The 15,377-nt window shown below is 44.7% G+C and overlaps 1 protein-coding gene across 1 annotated transcript in view; it reads right to left on the minus strand.

The window, feature by feature from the left end:
* Positions 1–7,167: 7,167 nt before the first annotated feature.
* HERC3 (HECT and RLD domain containing E3 ubiquitin protein ligase 3) overlaps positions 7,168–15,377 on the minus strand; it is a 55,588-nt gene continuing 47,378 nt past the window's right edge. The window contains exons 21-24 of the mRNA XM_018553571.1: positions 14,040–14,122; positions 11,413–11,596; positions 9,755–9,857; positions 7,168–7,695 (exon numbers count right to left, since the gene is read on the minus strand). Of these exons, the coding sequence (XP_018409073.1) occupies positions 7,487–7,695; positions 9,755–9,857; positions 11,413–11,596; positions 14,040–14,122 (579 nt within the window). The 3' untranslated portion in view covers positions 7,168–7,486. The remainder of the gene's footprint in view (positions 7,696–9,754; positions 9,858–11,412; positions 11,597–14,039; positions 14,123–15,377) is intronic.

The following is a 15,377-nucleotide window of genomic DNA, read 5'->3' on the forward strand; positions in this document are numbered from 1 at the left end:
TATGTTTATCCATTAGTCGTTAATGATTCATAAGTCTTGCGATGGTTGTAAAGTAACTAAAAAAACGTACGATCTGCCCATCTTGGACAGGCAGATCGTACTTGCGGTCATCGTGCGCACACCGGCCCGTTCGGCATTTGTCTCCCGAGCATGACTCTGCATTCAAACCAGCCGAAAATCGTAAGATTTTCGGCTAGTTTTCTAGAATGCTCCTTAGACAAAAGACGTGCAACCGTACAGTAGAAACGGTCGCACATCTTCATTCACACTGCTCGATTCACGTACGATCGTGGGATTTCCCGCGATTCTCGTACGAGAATCGTGCAGTGTATGGGCACCTCTAGAGTTATTTTTTTGCAAAAAGTGAACTGCGCATTAAAGGAAGCCTGTACTGAAAGAAATTCAGGGGGTGCCATCGCTGTTAGGAATCCTAGTTACCTGGCTGTCTCTGGCTTTAGTACTTTCTAAGTCATTGAGCTGGAACAAGCATGCAGATCCAACCAGAAATGAATCTGATCTGAGTGAAGTCAGAAGTCCTGATTTGCATACTTGTTCCAGGTCAGTGGCTTGAAATATTGAAGCTTGATGGCCAGGGAATTAACACTTTAAGCAATGGCAGCCTCCATATTATCTCCTTATAGATGTCCAGAAAAATCAATGACATGATCTCTTTAAATGAAGTATTATTATTAGGAAGATCCCCGTGATAGTTCTGATCCCATTCCCACACTAATAATGAAGCCGGGAGAGGTGAGTCACATTTATCTGCAGTCAGCTGCTTATCCGATGCATGTGTTTTTGTCTCTGTTAGCTCTTTCAGTGCCAATAAACAATTTATTAACTGTGTCTCCAAAACACCTCTAACCTATCCCTAATGATCAACCTGACCCTAGCACCTAACCCCACCCAAACTCTAAATAATACAATCTGATTGGCAGTCCAACAGTCTTTATTTTAAAAAGGTGATCTGAGTCACAGCTACAATATGTGAACTCTGCTGCATCCCCGGTGAATTGAACCTACTGAGGCTTTGGGGCCAACAATATTTTTACTAAACTGTGTCCTCAAACATAGCTGGCCCTTTAGCTATTCCTAATGACTGTCCTTGACCATAAATAACTAATCTTTTCCCTATTTGAATCCTGAGGGCTTGTTCACTCCACAAACAATGCGTTCCGGCCCCATTTGGTGCTGGAACACACTGGATCGCATCCCGGCTGGATCCCTGCGTACAGGGGCGTAGCGGTGCATTGAAGTCAATGGCACCGCAGCCATGCCCCCCCGGCCGCAGTACGATCGTCCGGACTCGAACGTGTGGTACATCAATGCCTGCGTTTCGGTCCGGGACAGACAGAAAAAATGCTGCACGCACTATGTTGTGGCCGGGGGGGCGTGGCTGTGGTGCCCTTGACTCCAATGCATTGCCATGCCCCCTCCCGCCCCTGAACACAGGGAGTCAGTCTGGATGCGATCCGGTGCATTCCGGCACCAAATCAGGCCGGAACGCACTGTTTGGTAAACTAGCCCTAACACTTAATGGGCCATTTAAAGGAGATATTTAGTTACAAACGCAGTCTGGTGGGCTGAGTCGACCCCTTGGTTTTCATGTCACAACAGTTAGATCTCCCTGCCATAATACTCTGATCCTGTTCACTTGGGGATTTTGGGTGTTTCTGCCCACCTTTGTGTATTCCAGCAGCTCCTGTTGTATTTTGCATATATGTTATATAGTTAATAAGGGTGTATGTCTATTCAATTCAAGCAAAAGACAAGAGAAAATACATTTAAAAAACTTTCATCCTTAGAACTCTAAACTCACATTTTTAGAAAAAAAAATTAACAAAACCTACAAGGGCAGTAGGAACCCCTGACTATGGCTGTGGAAGGTGTAGAGATCGAGTTTAGAAATCTCATTGTCAAAGTCACCAAGAGATACAATATAAGAAAATAACACTCCAGCCTCTACTGAAAACAGAGCTTGTGTGATCTGACCCTTTAAAACAACCCTGTGAAGGGGATTAATAAAATTAAGCTGAAAGTACCCAGTAAAGAAAGAAACATTATTCTTGTCCATTTGTTAAAACTTTAGTCTGTAGCAGAGCTCCTGGCACTGATCCTATTCAACATCTCGGGCCGGTCAAATAGAGGATCCCTCTGCTGGCCACAGTGGTTCCTCCTGCTGACCCTAGTCACTGCAGGACACAGTAGTGGCATAGAGGTCAGCAGGAGGAACCACAGCGACCAGAAGGGAACATGCTTTTACACATATCCATGAGTATCGCTGCGGATAGCTCTGCTACATAGTAAGGTTTTAGCAAATGGGCCACTGGACAGGTAAGTATAATGCTGTTTTTTTCAAAGGGTACTGCCATTATTTTGTTTACCCCCTGACAGCATCACTTTAAGCTAACCCTAAAATGTAATCCTTAATATACAACTGAAGGCTCCTGTACGAAAGTCTAAACAAGTACTTACTGTTACTATGTGATACACAATCATCATAAAGTAAAAAACATCCTTTACCTTCCGCGACTTCCTCTTATTTTTTAGAGGCGGCCATAGTTATACTTTACCACTTAAACTGGTACCGTGTGAAATACAGAGGCTGACATTGCTGATTTCTCTGCCATTGGTAAGTTAGTGATTTCTCCTCCTGATCCTGCTTCTTTAAAAGACACACTAATACACACACACTTTTTGTGTCACATATATCCAGATGAACTTCCATCTGTACTGAATATCAGTGAGTATTAATATACTATAGTCTACTCATCAACCAGTTGCACAAAGAGCCCCAGTAATTTGAAACAACCAGCTGTGTTACAGCCCTTACCAGACGCAATACTAAAGTTTATGTGGCGTTTCCGATGAAAAAGCAGACTGTAATATTAACATATCGTGTTATATGCACTTCTGTAGATGAGAAATGCCACTTTAAGGTAAAAAGATGCTGCTAAGTACCATAAAAACAAATTTTACCCAGAGGGCATGCGACTGCAAAGGATCTGTTCTGATCCCTCTTCTCCAGGATGAGGAGTGTGATTACAAAGGAGGCATCTGCTCAGTCCCACGATGTAGATGCAGGCAGAAAATTATTGAGGGAATATGGCTGCCCCCCTACTACTGTACACAGAAGTAATGTTTGAAACCATTACCCCAGATTGATAAGATTATTCACACTCCTTTTAGGTAACCTGAAAACTGTCTGTCTTTAGTACAGCTGCAGTATTTGCTTGATACCATAATTAGCACATTAATTTCACTGGCTGAAGTTGTTCTACAGTAATATATGGGTGGTCACTTGGTCTTTAGAAGTGCAGATAGGAGGCCATCATCCTGATCCGAGCCTCTCTACCAAGTATGTAATTGACCTGATGTGTCGTTAAAGTGACAGTATCTTCCACTCTAATGGAGTGGGCCTTCTAGGTATGAGGGAGCATGAGACATGCTTGGGTCTCAGTAGCTAATTGCCAGGGTCAAGCACCTTTTTTTATGTTGGAGTAGGCATTGATGTCATCGACTCGGGCAAGGTTCAGCACCAGCTTCCATATTTCTGTCCTCACAGCTTCACTTTGGCAATATGTATTTCTTTATTCAAAAGTATTGGGACACCCCACTAAATCATTGGATTCAGGTGTTCAGTGAAATTTCCTTGCTACTAAATATTCCACGGTCACCTGTTAGTGGTATTATAACAAAGTGGAAGAAACTGGGAACAGCAGCAACTGAGCCACGATGTGGTAGGCCACGTAAAATGACAGAGCAGGGTCAGCACAAGCGGACAGAAGTCGCCAACTGTCTGCAGAGTCAATAGCTACAGACCTCCAAACTTGGTGTGGCCTTCAGATTGGCACAACAGTGTGTAGAGAGCTTCATAGTTTGGGTTTCCATGGCCGAGCAGCTGCATCCAAGCCTTACATCACCAAGTGCAATGCAAAGCATCAGATGCAGTGGTGTAAAGCACGCCGCCACTGGACTCTAGAGAAGTGGAGACGTGTTCTCTGAAGTGATGAATCACGGCTCTCTGTCTGGCAATCCGATGGACGTGTCTGGGTTTGACTGTTGCCAGGAGAACGGTACTTGCCTGACTACATTGTGCCAAGTGTAAAGTTTGGTGGAGGGGGGATTATGGCGTGGGGTTGTTTTTCAGGGGTGGGCTTGGCCCCTTAGTTCCAGTGAAGGGAACTCTTAAGGCATCAGCATACCAAGACATTTTGGACAATTTCATGCTCCCAACTTTGTGGGAACAGTTTGGGGATGGCCCCTCCCTGTTCCAACATTACCGCACACCAGTGCACAAAGCAAGGTCCATAAAGACATGGATGAGCGAGTTTGGGGTGGAGGAACCATACTGGCCTGCGCAGAATCCTGACCTCAACCCCATAGAACACCTTTGGGATGAATTAGAGCGGAGACTGCGAGCTAGGCCTTCTCGTCCAGCATCAGTACACAACCTCACAAATGCGCTTCTGGAAGAATGGTCAAACATTCCCATAGACCATCTTTGAAGGTAATTGCTGTAATTTTCAAAGAATTTGGAAAAAAACTACATGTGGCTCGCCACCAAATCACTTCCCTTCCTGCTTTTTCAAACCAGAGCTGAAAATTGCCACATAAAATTTGCTGTAGGTGAACATTTATCTTGTTAACTCCTGTGCCTACAGGTCAAGTATTGAGAGACTCCAGGTCCATGTGTTTTTTTTATTTGAATGTCTTATGATGATATACTACATTTTTCAAATAAAGTTTATGTAATTTCCCTTAAATTGCATCACAGTCATTCATTTAATGTTGGCAGCCGGTCATTTTTCATGTTTACAAATGCACACATGAAACTTTCAGATATAGTTGGTAAAGTCCAGAGAATGAGTAATAGTCTTTATTTGATATAGGTTGAGTGTGTAAAATGGATTGGAACAGTCAGTGTGCTCAGACAATGTTGTATTGATCTAACAGAATGTATTCTCCGTAGGAACAAATATGGAAGGGTTACTGTACTACAAACTGAAAAGACCTGCAACTGAGTGTACTGCAGAATCAAGGCATTGTCGCAATGAATGGTGTGCCAGTTCCAGACGAGTGTTATATGTGTTCAGCATGTGAAAAGCTACATGTGGGCAATATAAAAAAATATAAAACATGGGTTCATTTAAAACTTCACTAGGGATTGTTTGATCCAACGTAGAATCATGCCCCTTACTGTTACTTTCCTGGGGTCTTGCGTCCTAATTATCCAGATAGTGTCGCTTAGCACTTCTTTATCTATTCATGTAGACTACAACCGGTTTCCATAAGAACAGCATGAGTAAGGAAAGTAGGGCAAACACTGCAGTACTCTCTCAACTACTACCAAGCAGCTCCTTAAAAGAAGGGGACCCACCACCATCAGAGAAAGAGAGCAGTCAACAACCAATCCTATTTAAGCATTATAAGGAACTCCAAAAGAGAACACCAGCTGCGAACTGATCACAAGATTCCAGAAAAGGATACAACAATTTAACCTCAAATTTTAATACTGATTTAAAATGACAAAATTAGATGAATGTTTCACGAATGCTCAGTATTCACAGACCAGCTTGGATAAAAAATAGACTGCCCAGTCCTGCTTCAGCAAAGCTGACTAAATGTCACATTTTGATAAAATGGCTTTCACCAAACCAACATAGAAAACGCCAACAACAAAAAATAGGATTTTTGACTTACAAGTAAAATCCCTTTTTGGAGTACAGTACAGGACACAGGCAGATTCAGAAGATTGGGTAATATGCAGGGATCATTAGGTGATCGGACATGGGCCAGGGTTGTGAGGACCCTCATATAACACCTCCCTCTCCAGGAAAGCCTGTTTTGTTTTTTTTTACAACCAATTGTGAGACATCCACAAGGACTAACTGTTGATCCAGCCCTAAGACGCAAACTAGGCAAAAAAGCCGTCCCGGAGTGTACACCTTATGAGAGGTGGGCTTCCTGGCTCGCCAAGAGGGTGGGAATGAGTCTGACAGACCTCTATCCCTCAGGACCTGAGCTTCAACTGTCAGGCAAACAAAGCCTGGAACTAAGAAGCAGGATGAAACATTGGACCTTTAGAAAGAAGGTCCTGGCAGTGACCATAAAGAGTTTGCCTGCATCCCGAGGATGTCCGCATACCCCACTGATCTGGGCCAGTTTGGAGCCACAAGAATCACTGGAATGCCCTCCACCTCAATCCTGTGGGTGAAATGAGGAAGAGTCCTTACCAGAGGCAAGGCATAGATCAGGGAGAAGTGATTCCACTGTGAATGCTTTTGGGTTCCTAGACCGGCATACAAACCTGTCCAGTATGTTGTTTAGTCTGGACACCAACAAATCTACATGTAGCGTCCCCCAGTAGCCGCAGATCTCCTGAAAGTCCTCAGGGGTGTATAAACCATTCTTGTGAGTCCAGCCTCTGTCTGCTTAGGAAATCCATCTGCCAATTGTCCACTCCTGGATTGTGCACAGTGGACAAGACTGAAATATGACGTTCTGCTCAAGACAAGATCAGATCCGCCTCCTTTTGCGCAGTGCGGCTTCTGCTTCCTCCTTGAGGGTAATATAAGCCATAGCTGCAGGGTTGTTGAACTAAACCCTGATAAATAGCCCCTGAAGTAGAACTGTCTAATGCAGAAGGAAAAGGTGAATCTCAGTTTCAGTACATTGATGGGTTGTTTGGATTCTCTAGTTGACCAGGTGCCACCATCGATGTCTCAAGAACATGTCCCCTCCCCAGCCTAAAAGGATTACATTACTGGATCGGAAGTCCACCACTCAAGTGAGACCCTTGCTTCAAGTGACAGACACATTGGGCGGTCTACAGAAGTCTCTTTGTCCCACGCTGCCAGAATGCTCAGTTGTACTAGCCTGTAGTGGAACTGAGCGGGATCAGGTGTCTGACGCGACATTACAGGCTGGATCCATGGCTTCAGTCCAGCTTAGTCCAGATATGGTCCCTGAAGCTGCTGCCATGGTAGCTTCAGGATTTGGAAAAATGCAGAAGAGTATCAATTAGCTAACCAGACAATCACACATCTCCCTCAGTAGAGAGGAGACATCCATCACCTAAGGACACCAGCAAAAAGGCTAGAGATTTCCTGGAGAGGGAAGGGTTATATGTGGGTGGTCACAGCTCTGGCCAGGGTCCAATCACCTAAAGTTACCTGCATATTACCCAGTCGTCTCTGAATCTGCCTGTGTTCTGTATTGTACTATCAAGAAATAGGATTAAAGCAATAAGAGAGGCAACAGAATCATAAAAAAGGTGAAAACATTGGAAATTTCAAGAAAACAACAAAGAAACATTTCCCATATGGGTTTCCTTTACATTTTGGTTCCTTTACAAAAATAGAAACTGGAGAATTTCATTTAAATGTATACAACGTTGAGTGTATTTTACATTAATATTAAATAAGCCCATAAGAGGTAAAGTGCATTTAGATTGAGGGAAGCTCAGGAACAAAAGGACTATTTCTTAAGCTAGGCTGAAGCCCTCATAATTGTCTATGGCTTGATTGAGTCTTTTCCTGAGGGTTTCTTTGCTGCTGTACTTGGGCAGGTCCAGCAGGTTGTAGCATGTGTGAGCCACAGGCAAGAAGTCTTCACTGCTGGATGTAGGCTGGATGATGATATGTAGGCTGGACATGCCATAGATAGGGATACGGTCACTGCCGGTGAGAAACACTGAAAATACAACAGTTCAGACTTAAATGGATCACATTTACAGAATTTCAGAACTAAAATCAGGTTTTGTTTCAATATACTGTGTACAAACCAGTTACACGACCTAATACTGTCAATATAGAGCTGTCCTTAATGACAGCATGGTGATAGGAACAGCCAAAGCATTTTAAAAAGCTACACTGATCTAGACATAGCAAGCTCAGACAAGCTCTTCCCCTCTCACTATTCTGTCTGGCTGCAGGAGAAAAGCGACATATTCCATACTTCTGGGTATGACAAGCATGCGACTTACTCCACTTGCTCCCACAGGACAGCACTGCCGCCTAGCGAATGGTCACTCAGGTACCCAGAGCCGTAATAAAGGTGGCAGAGAGAGAGTCCTCAATACTGTGTAAACATCAAATTGCAACTGAGATCTTGTAGGACTTCTACCCCTCTCTCTTGTGGGAAAACTTAGAGGCTTGCGCCTACGGACCAACATTAAGCCCTCATTCACACGACAAACAACAGGCCTGTACAGATCCATGCTGCGTGTACAGCCATATCAGGCCGCTCCCGGGAAGGACAGGTGCTGTGTGTAATTTGACGCAGCAGCCTGCCCTTCTCTATGGGAGTAGGTGGCTGTACGCCGCACTACGCTCACCCAAACTGCATGTCCATGCGGGTGCGGGTGTCCCTGCTCGGACGCAGTCAGGATCCATCCTGTTAGCGTATGAGTACGGACACCCGCACGGACGTGCAGTTCGGGTGAGCGTAGGGCGGCGTACGACCACCTACTCCCATAGAGAAGAACAGGCTGCTGCGTCAAATTACACGCAGCACCAGTCCTTTCCGGGAGCGGCCCAATACGGCCGTGCACGCAGTACGGCTGTTACTTGTGTGAATGAGGGCTAAAAGTGTGTGTAAACCCCAACAATAAGCTTCTGTTATTTGCTACCTTTTGGTCTGTTAAATACAGTAAACTCTCAGATACCCGGTATTCAACTATCCAGAACTCTTATCCAACCAGAAAAAAAAAATCCCCTGTCTTAATTTGTTTTAAGTGTGTCTATTTGGCTTTGAGTACTGCATTTCAATATTAATATGAAGTCAATACAGAGTTTATGCTATGATAGGGTATAGTATGGGGTATGGCATTAGTTGGACATATTTTAATAGTAACTCTCAAGCAACCAGAAACTACATTTATCTGAAATCTACCAATCACTGTGGATGCCGGGGAGTTTACTGTATACAGATAAAACTGTTTTGGTATACCTGGTTCAATAAGTGCAAAAAAATGACTGTTTGTACTACAACCGTTATAGTTATACAAGCCCTGCAGCATAGATACTATTTTACTTTACAGGCAGATTATTTATTGCATTCCTTTTAGGTTAACGGCTATTTCAGGCTGGAGAGAGGCTGGCTGGATTTGGCAATATGCCATCTCCCCGTCATCCAACACATCACCTTTGTTTAAAGGAGAACTATGGGGTCAAGGGTTTTCCCCATAGTTCTCCTTAGGGTAACGGGAGGACACAAACTAGCGTCCTCCCGTCACCCTAAGCACAGTATACTGAGACGCCGCAGCCGGAGCGGATCCCGACATCGATGTCAAGATCCGCCCAGCTGCGTGAGTGACAGCTAGCTCTGCCTATCTAGAGGCAGAGCCAGCTGTACCCGCCCCCTCCCCCGTCCGTTCCGCCAGTCAGCGCTGGTGGATCGGAGCGGGGAGAGGGGAATCCATCCCTTCCCCTGTCACGGCAGAGAGCCGTGACAGGATCGAGAAGGGAGCGAACACCGACATGTGTTCGCTCACTTCCCGATCTACTGAGCCGACCTGTGACAGTCTCATTGTCACAGGTCGGCTAGAACTATGAGGTGAGTGAAAAGCACTCACCTCATAGTTCTCCTTTAAAAGATCTTAATTCTTGGAACTTTTACCAACTTTTCTGTAAAATCTGCTAAAAGCACTCCTATATATGCTAGAAGTATGGATTCTTTAAATATACAAACACTCTATATCCAGTATACCTGCACAATTGCTTACAAGAAAAAGACATTTAAAAAAACCTACACAGAAACTTCTTCTTTTTCTCCAGAGGGAATTCATGGAATGTTTCCCAGAACATTTTCACAGTTGGGTGCTCTGCAGAGAAGTCATCCTTGTAGATCGCATTCTAGAAAAAAATAACAACACATAAAGCTTGGACTTTAGCCTTTCAATGGGATATTTGGTATTGGTGAATTTCAATATGACACCTTTTATGAAGGTCTACATACTGTAATAATACTCAGTGATTACTAAGAGTTTGTTTACACTAGCCTGCAGTGCTTTCCTGTGCAGGCTACTGTCCAGGCAGCAGGGGGGGTAGTGCACAGAACTGCAAATTGGTACAGTCGCAGCAAATGCTGAGGCAAGCGTCAGTGCAGTGGCAGCAAGTGCAGGGGCAGGCTTTGGTGAAGTGGCAAATTGGGGCATGTGTGAGAGGTAGTGAGAGCAGGGGTAGAAGATGGGGGTTAAGCACAGTATTGGGAGTGGAGGTTGGTTGGTTGGTGTGATGCAGACGGAAGAGGATGGAGGTCAGCTGCGGTGGTTAGAGTGCGCGGGAGTGGGAGGTTGAGTGAAGGTACAGTGGTGGGGAAGTTTCAATCATGTTGGTGAGAAGGGAAGAGCAGGCACAGTGGTGACAGGGAAAAGGAGAGGGGAGTGTGGTTGCAGGCACTGTGGTGAGTGGTACCTCTGCAGGTAGCTATCAGATATAATTCCAGATGCAGTCCTCCAGGCCAAGGGGAGAGGCTGGGTATGTGATGGTGTGAGCTGCAAGGGCAGAAATTAAGCCACAGCAGAAGCCAGGGGGTAGGGAGGTGGTGTGAGCTGGCAGGCCAGAGATTAAGTCACAGCAAAAGCCAGGGGGTAGGGAGGTGGTGTGAGCTGCCAGGCCAGAGAGAGGCCCAGGGCTGCCCCCTTCAGTGCCTGTAGGCTTTTTTTTATTCTCGGCGTCCTGCTTTAATCGCACGGTACTATGTTATTAACGCACTGTACTAGTGTGAACGAACCCTCAAAAACACTGACAGACACAATCTTCTGACCTTATGCGAACTGGAGTGGATCCGCAGCCTGGGGTCCAGTGTGGGATGCTGTGCTGTGACAGAGCTCCATCCATATGTGCATTGCTCGTACAGCTCCCTTGTGATGTCACTCTGGTCCAAGCACCTCTACAGGACACATGAGGGAGCTGTAACCAATGAATGTATGGATAGAGCTCCCTTCTCAAGCTGACACTTGATGCCGGGCAGCATATTTTGAATGGCTCTTTGGTGTGAGAACTGACAGTGTTGCGCTAGGGGGAGGCAAAGGAGCCTCTCACCTAGAAAAGTGGAAGGCATGCAGTGACCCACTGAACACGGGGTCGTGACCCACTTTTGGGTCAGGACCCACCAGTTGAGAACCAAGGGAATAAACCTTTATTTTATTATTTTGAACATGCAATCTCTATATCAGGCTTGAACTATGGCTGAAGTAAAATATCATTTTACTTCCTGTATCCTTCTTTTACAATTATAAGATACATAAATACTTGCTTCTGCATGTAAGTTTGTTTTGTATGGTGTGTTGTCGTCAAAACACCTCTATGATTCTTATCTTGACCTCAGTTTCAAGGATTGATGTTTGAGAAGCCTAGCATCAGAAGTTACCCATGATGCCCCAGTGTCCCGTATCTTCATGCTCACCTCTTCCAGTTCCTGCCAGTTATAGTTGCTGCTCCCAACAACCATGGCCCTTAGTTCAGATGGCTGGAACAGCTCTAGCACCTTCCCGCCACAGACTTTAAGGAATCCCGTAGAGAATGCCTCATACCATTCCTGCACTGACTGGTTAAAGACATAGTTGACATAAGCGTCAACAAACTCCTGCCTAGAAATGCAGAGGAAAAAAAAACAGATTTAAAATATTGTACAAAATGACAGGAAATATAAAACTTTAAATGAAGACTTCTTCAAACATGTAGCGGTGTCTGCTCAGCGTGGACCTGAAGGTGACAAGGATGGAACATGCCTGGGCATGGCTGTTTATAGTCTCCATAAGAAGCCCATGTGACAAGGTCAGGAAAGCAATTGTGACAATGGGACAAAGCCTCGTCTCCCCAGGACAAGACGTACAAGGACCTTCCTTGCAGGATCTATAGGTATTATTATCATGAAAGCTATAGACTAAAACTAAAGAAAATTACTTTTGAAAATGACATTATGTTAAAATGCATGTAAGATGTTTGGGATTGGGCTGGCATCTACTTTAACCCTTTCGCTGCCTAGGCGATTTTTGCACATGTCATAATCCACATTTTTTTAGCCTGAAATTTACTTAAAACACCCAAACATTATATATTTTCCTGAAAGCAGACATCCCATATAATACAATGGTGGCAGTTGCAAATCTGTACATTGCACGATATTAGTGCAACTCTATCAAATCCAATAGCATAGTAAAAACTTAAGTTAATTTTAGTTCCCAAAAACACAATATATTATCCAATTTTTTTGTAAGATATAAAAGATGAGGCCACGAAGGGTACATAGTTATCCAACGTGTCCAGCTTAAAAATTGCATGCGTCCATAAAACGGCAACAAAATACTGTACCCCAAATTGTTCATAGGCAACGGTTTAAAAAAACAAAAACCTTACAGGTCATCAGTTTAGAGCAGGGGTCCAAAACTCAATTCTCTCGGGGGCCACTCGACAATTTTTTTTTTCCCAATGGGGGCCTTTTGTCAAATTTCACACATAGATTATGCATCTTTGCCTGCGATTAGGGATTCCTGCATCAGAAACTTGTGTTTTCCTGCAGCAGGAATCACTAATCTGGTGTTTACAAGAGGCCGCTATCACCCATTCAAGTTAATGATCAGGTGACATCAGTTGCATGTAAACACCAGCACACCGCATGCGATATGATTACATGCAACACTCTCCCTGGATGCACAGTCATTGCGTCCAGAGAGAGCGATTGATTCCTAACAGAATGTAATCATATCGCGTATCATTACATGTGTGGGTGACAGTTACCACTTGTAAACACCAGATCAGGGATCCCTGCTGCAGGAAAACGCAAGTTCCTGATGCAGGAATCCCTAATCGCATGTAAAGATATGGGTGTGAATGGAGCCTAATACACTTCTACTGCCCCCCCATACACATAAAAAATACTACCCCATACACAAATAAAATAATACACTCCTCCCACACAGATAAAAAAAACAAAAAAAAAACTACCCCTGCACATATAAAATAATACACCCCTCCCCCCATACACAAAAAACTACCCATGTAAATATAAAATAATACCCCCACATAAATAAAATATTATAATTCCCCGTTGTCGCCCCCCCACATGTATAATAAAATACAGAGCCCCCTCTCCTGCTTACCTTTTTGCAGGGAGGAGGCAAGATCGCTGGTGATTGATTAGCAAGGTCTGCTGCAGACCTCACTAATCAATCTGAGTGCTGGCACAGAAGCAGCTCTGCGGTCTGCATACGACAGAGATGCAGACCGTGTAGCTGCTACCGCAAGTTGGATACGCCAGACTTGTGAGCTGGCTGGGGCTACATCTTACTGGGCCAGTACTTTGAGACCACTGGTTTAGAGAGATCTGTGAATCCCTAGAATTACTGCTCTCCCTCTGGCGAACGTGGCGATACCCAACATCTGTATCGCAATCATCGTTTTTGTATGTAGGCACACCTGAAGCATGTTTACGGTAATATGTGCGCACTCACGGGGACGGGGTGTCATTAGTGGCCAATTAGACCCCTAGTGTCACCTTTCAACTCCAAAGAAGCTATTAGAGCGCAGATTGCGCTCCATTAGCTTCTTCCCCGGTTTCTGCCACCAGGGAATGGCAGCTGAGGGACCAGAAGCAATGCAATCAGCATTACTTCCGGCCCCATTCAGTGGGGAGGAGATCGGTAAACAGATGTCCACCGCTCTCCTTTCCTGCTTCCCGCCATCATCATTGATGTCGGTCCAGGGCTCGCCGAAGCGGCAGCGGAGCCAGGGAAGCAGGGCGAGTGTGTTACCAGCTTCTAGAAGCGATCTGGCAGCAGCTCAGTCACCACAATTGCTTTCAGTGTAAAGCTCACAGTCGGATTTACACATGTAAAATCACTGGTTTGAAGGAGCGGGCTGCTAGTGGCGTAAAAGATACATTGATGGCAGTGAAATGGTTAAAGTCAGTTGTGACCTGTAATAAAGCCTTGCTACAAAATTCTCACTATGCAGCTAGTCCTTGGGGTGGATTTGACAGCCTTTCCCAGTCATCTGTATTACCTGTACACACAATATTTCCAGATAACATACCTGTTGTCTTTCTTTACAGTCATTTTCTCTCCTCCAGGCACCAGGGGTTTCAGTTCAGTCAGGCCGTAACTTTCCCGACATATCTAAAAACACAAACATATAGGGGGGAATTTATCATAGCAATTGCGAGTGTTTGAACTTGCACGGAATATATTTGCACCAGATTTATGATGCTAGTGTAATGTTGTTGCTAAATGAGGTTTAATAGACTTCAGGAAAGAAGACTTAACTCCAGGCAAAAAGCTGAACTGTCACTTCTTGAAGAAGTGGTCACGGGGACTTCTTAAGTTGTGAGTGTTTTCTTAGGTGATGCTCCAGTTTGAGATAGCCCAGAACAAGTGCAGATCAAAACAGGTGCAAAAAACATGCAACTGAAAAAGTAGTGGAAGCTCTGATGAAAACAGGTGCAAAACACGTGCAGTTGGCAAAGTGGTGCAAGCTCAGGTGAAAACAGGGGCACATGTTGAAAGACAGATTTGCACATAAAAAAATGAACTAAGAGGCTAAAACTGTTGCAATTGCTTTGATAAATCCCCTACCCCCACCTTTTTGAAACCCCCCCCCCCCCCCCCCCCCCCGCACATTGAGTGCTTACAGAGAAAAATTTTCAAAAAAGCCAAAACCAAGCTTTCTTTTTTAGTTTTAGAAACAAAAAAACAACACAATGGTTAGAACACCCCTGGTCATGTTTTATTGCGGTCTGTTTTGAGACAGCAATAAAATGTACTTCACCTGTAATAAAGAAAACTAATACAGCCTCCACATTTAAGGATGGGTAAGCTGCAATACATGACATTTTTGTTCTTGGGTTTAAATTTACCGTATTTTTCGCTCCATAAGACGCACTTTTTTCCCCCCCAAAGGAGGGGGAAAAAGTGCCTGCGTCTTATGGAGCGAATCCCGACGCCCGAGACATGCAGTTTCGGGCGCCGGGCGAGTAGTAGGAGCCACTGCTCGTTTAATACGAGTGATCTAACGAGATCACTCGTATTAAAGCCGAGCAGGGGCGATCGAGTTCAGCAGCAGGAGCCACTGCTCGTTTAATACGAGTGATCTAATGAGATCACTCGTATTAAAACCGAGCAGCGGCGACGATCGAGATAACCATAGAGCAGACGAAGAATAGACGTTCTTCGCCTGCTCTGTGTCATCACTGAGACCGTGGCGCTGTAATCACAGCGCCACCTGTCTCAGCGGTCACTAACTGCAGCTTCTGTCACAGCTTCGGTCATAGAAGCTGTCACAGAAGCTACAGTCTCGAGTGCTCCATAAGGCGCGCCGGACCTCCCTGCGTCCTATGGTCCGGTGCGTCTTATGGACCGCAAAATACGGTACTTT

Source organism: Nanorana parkeri, unplaced genomic scaffold (assembly GCF_000935625.1).
Source record: "Nanorana parkeri isolate BGI_ZX_2015 unplaced genomic scaffold, ASM93562v1 scaffold124, whole genome shotgun sequence".
NCBI classification, from domain to species: domain Eukaryota; kingdom Metazoa; phylum Chordata; class Amphibia; order Anura; family Dicroglossidae; genus Nanorana; species Nanorana parkeri.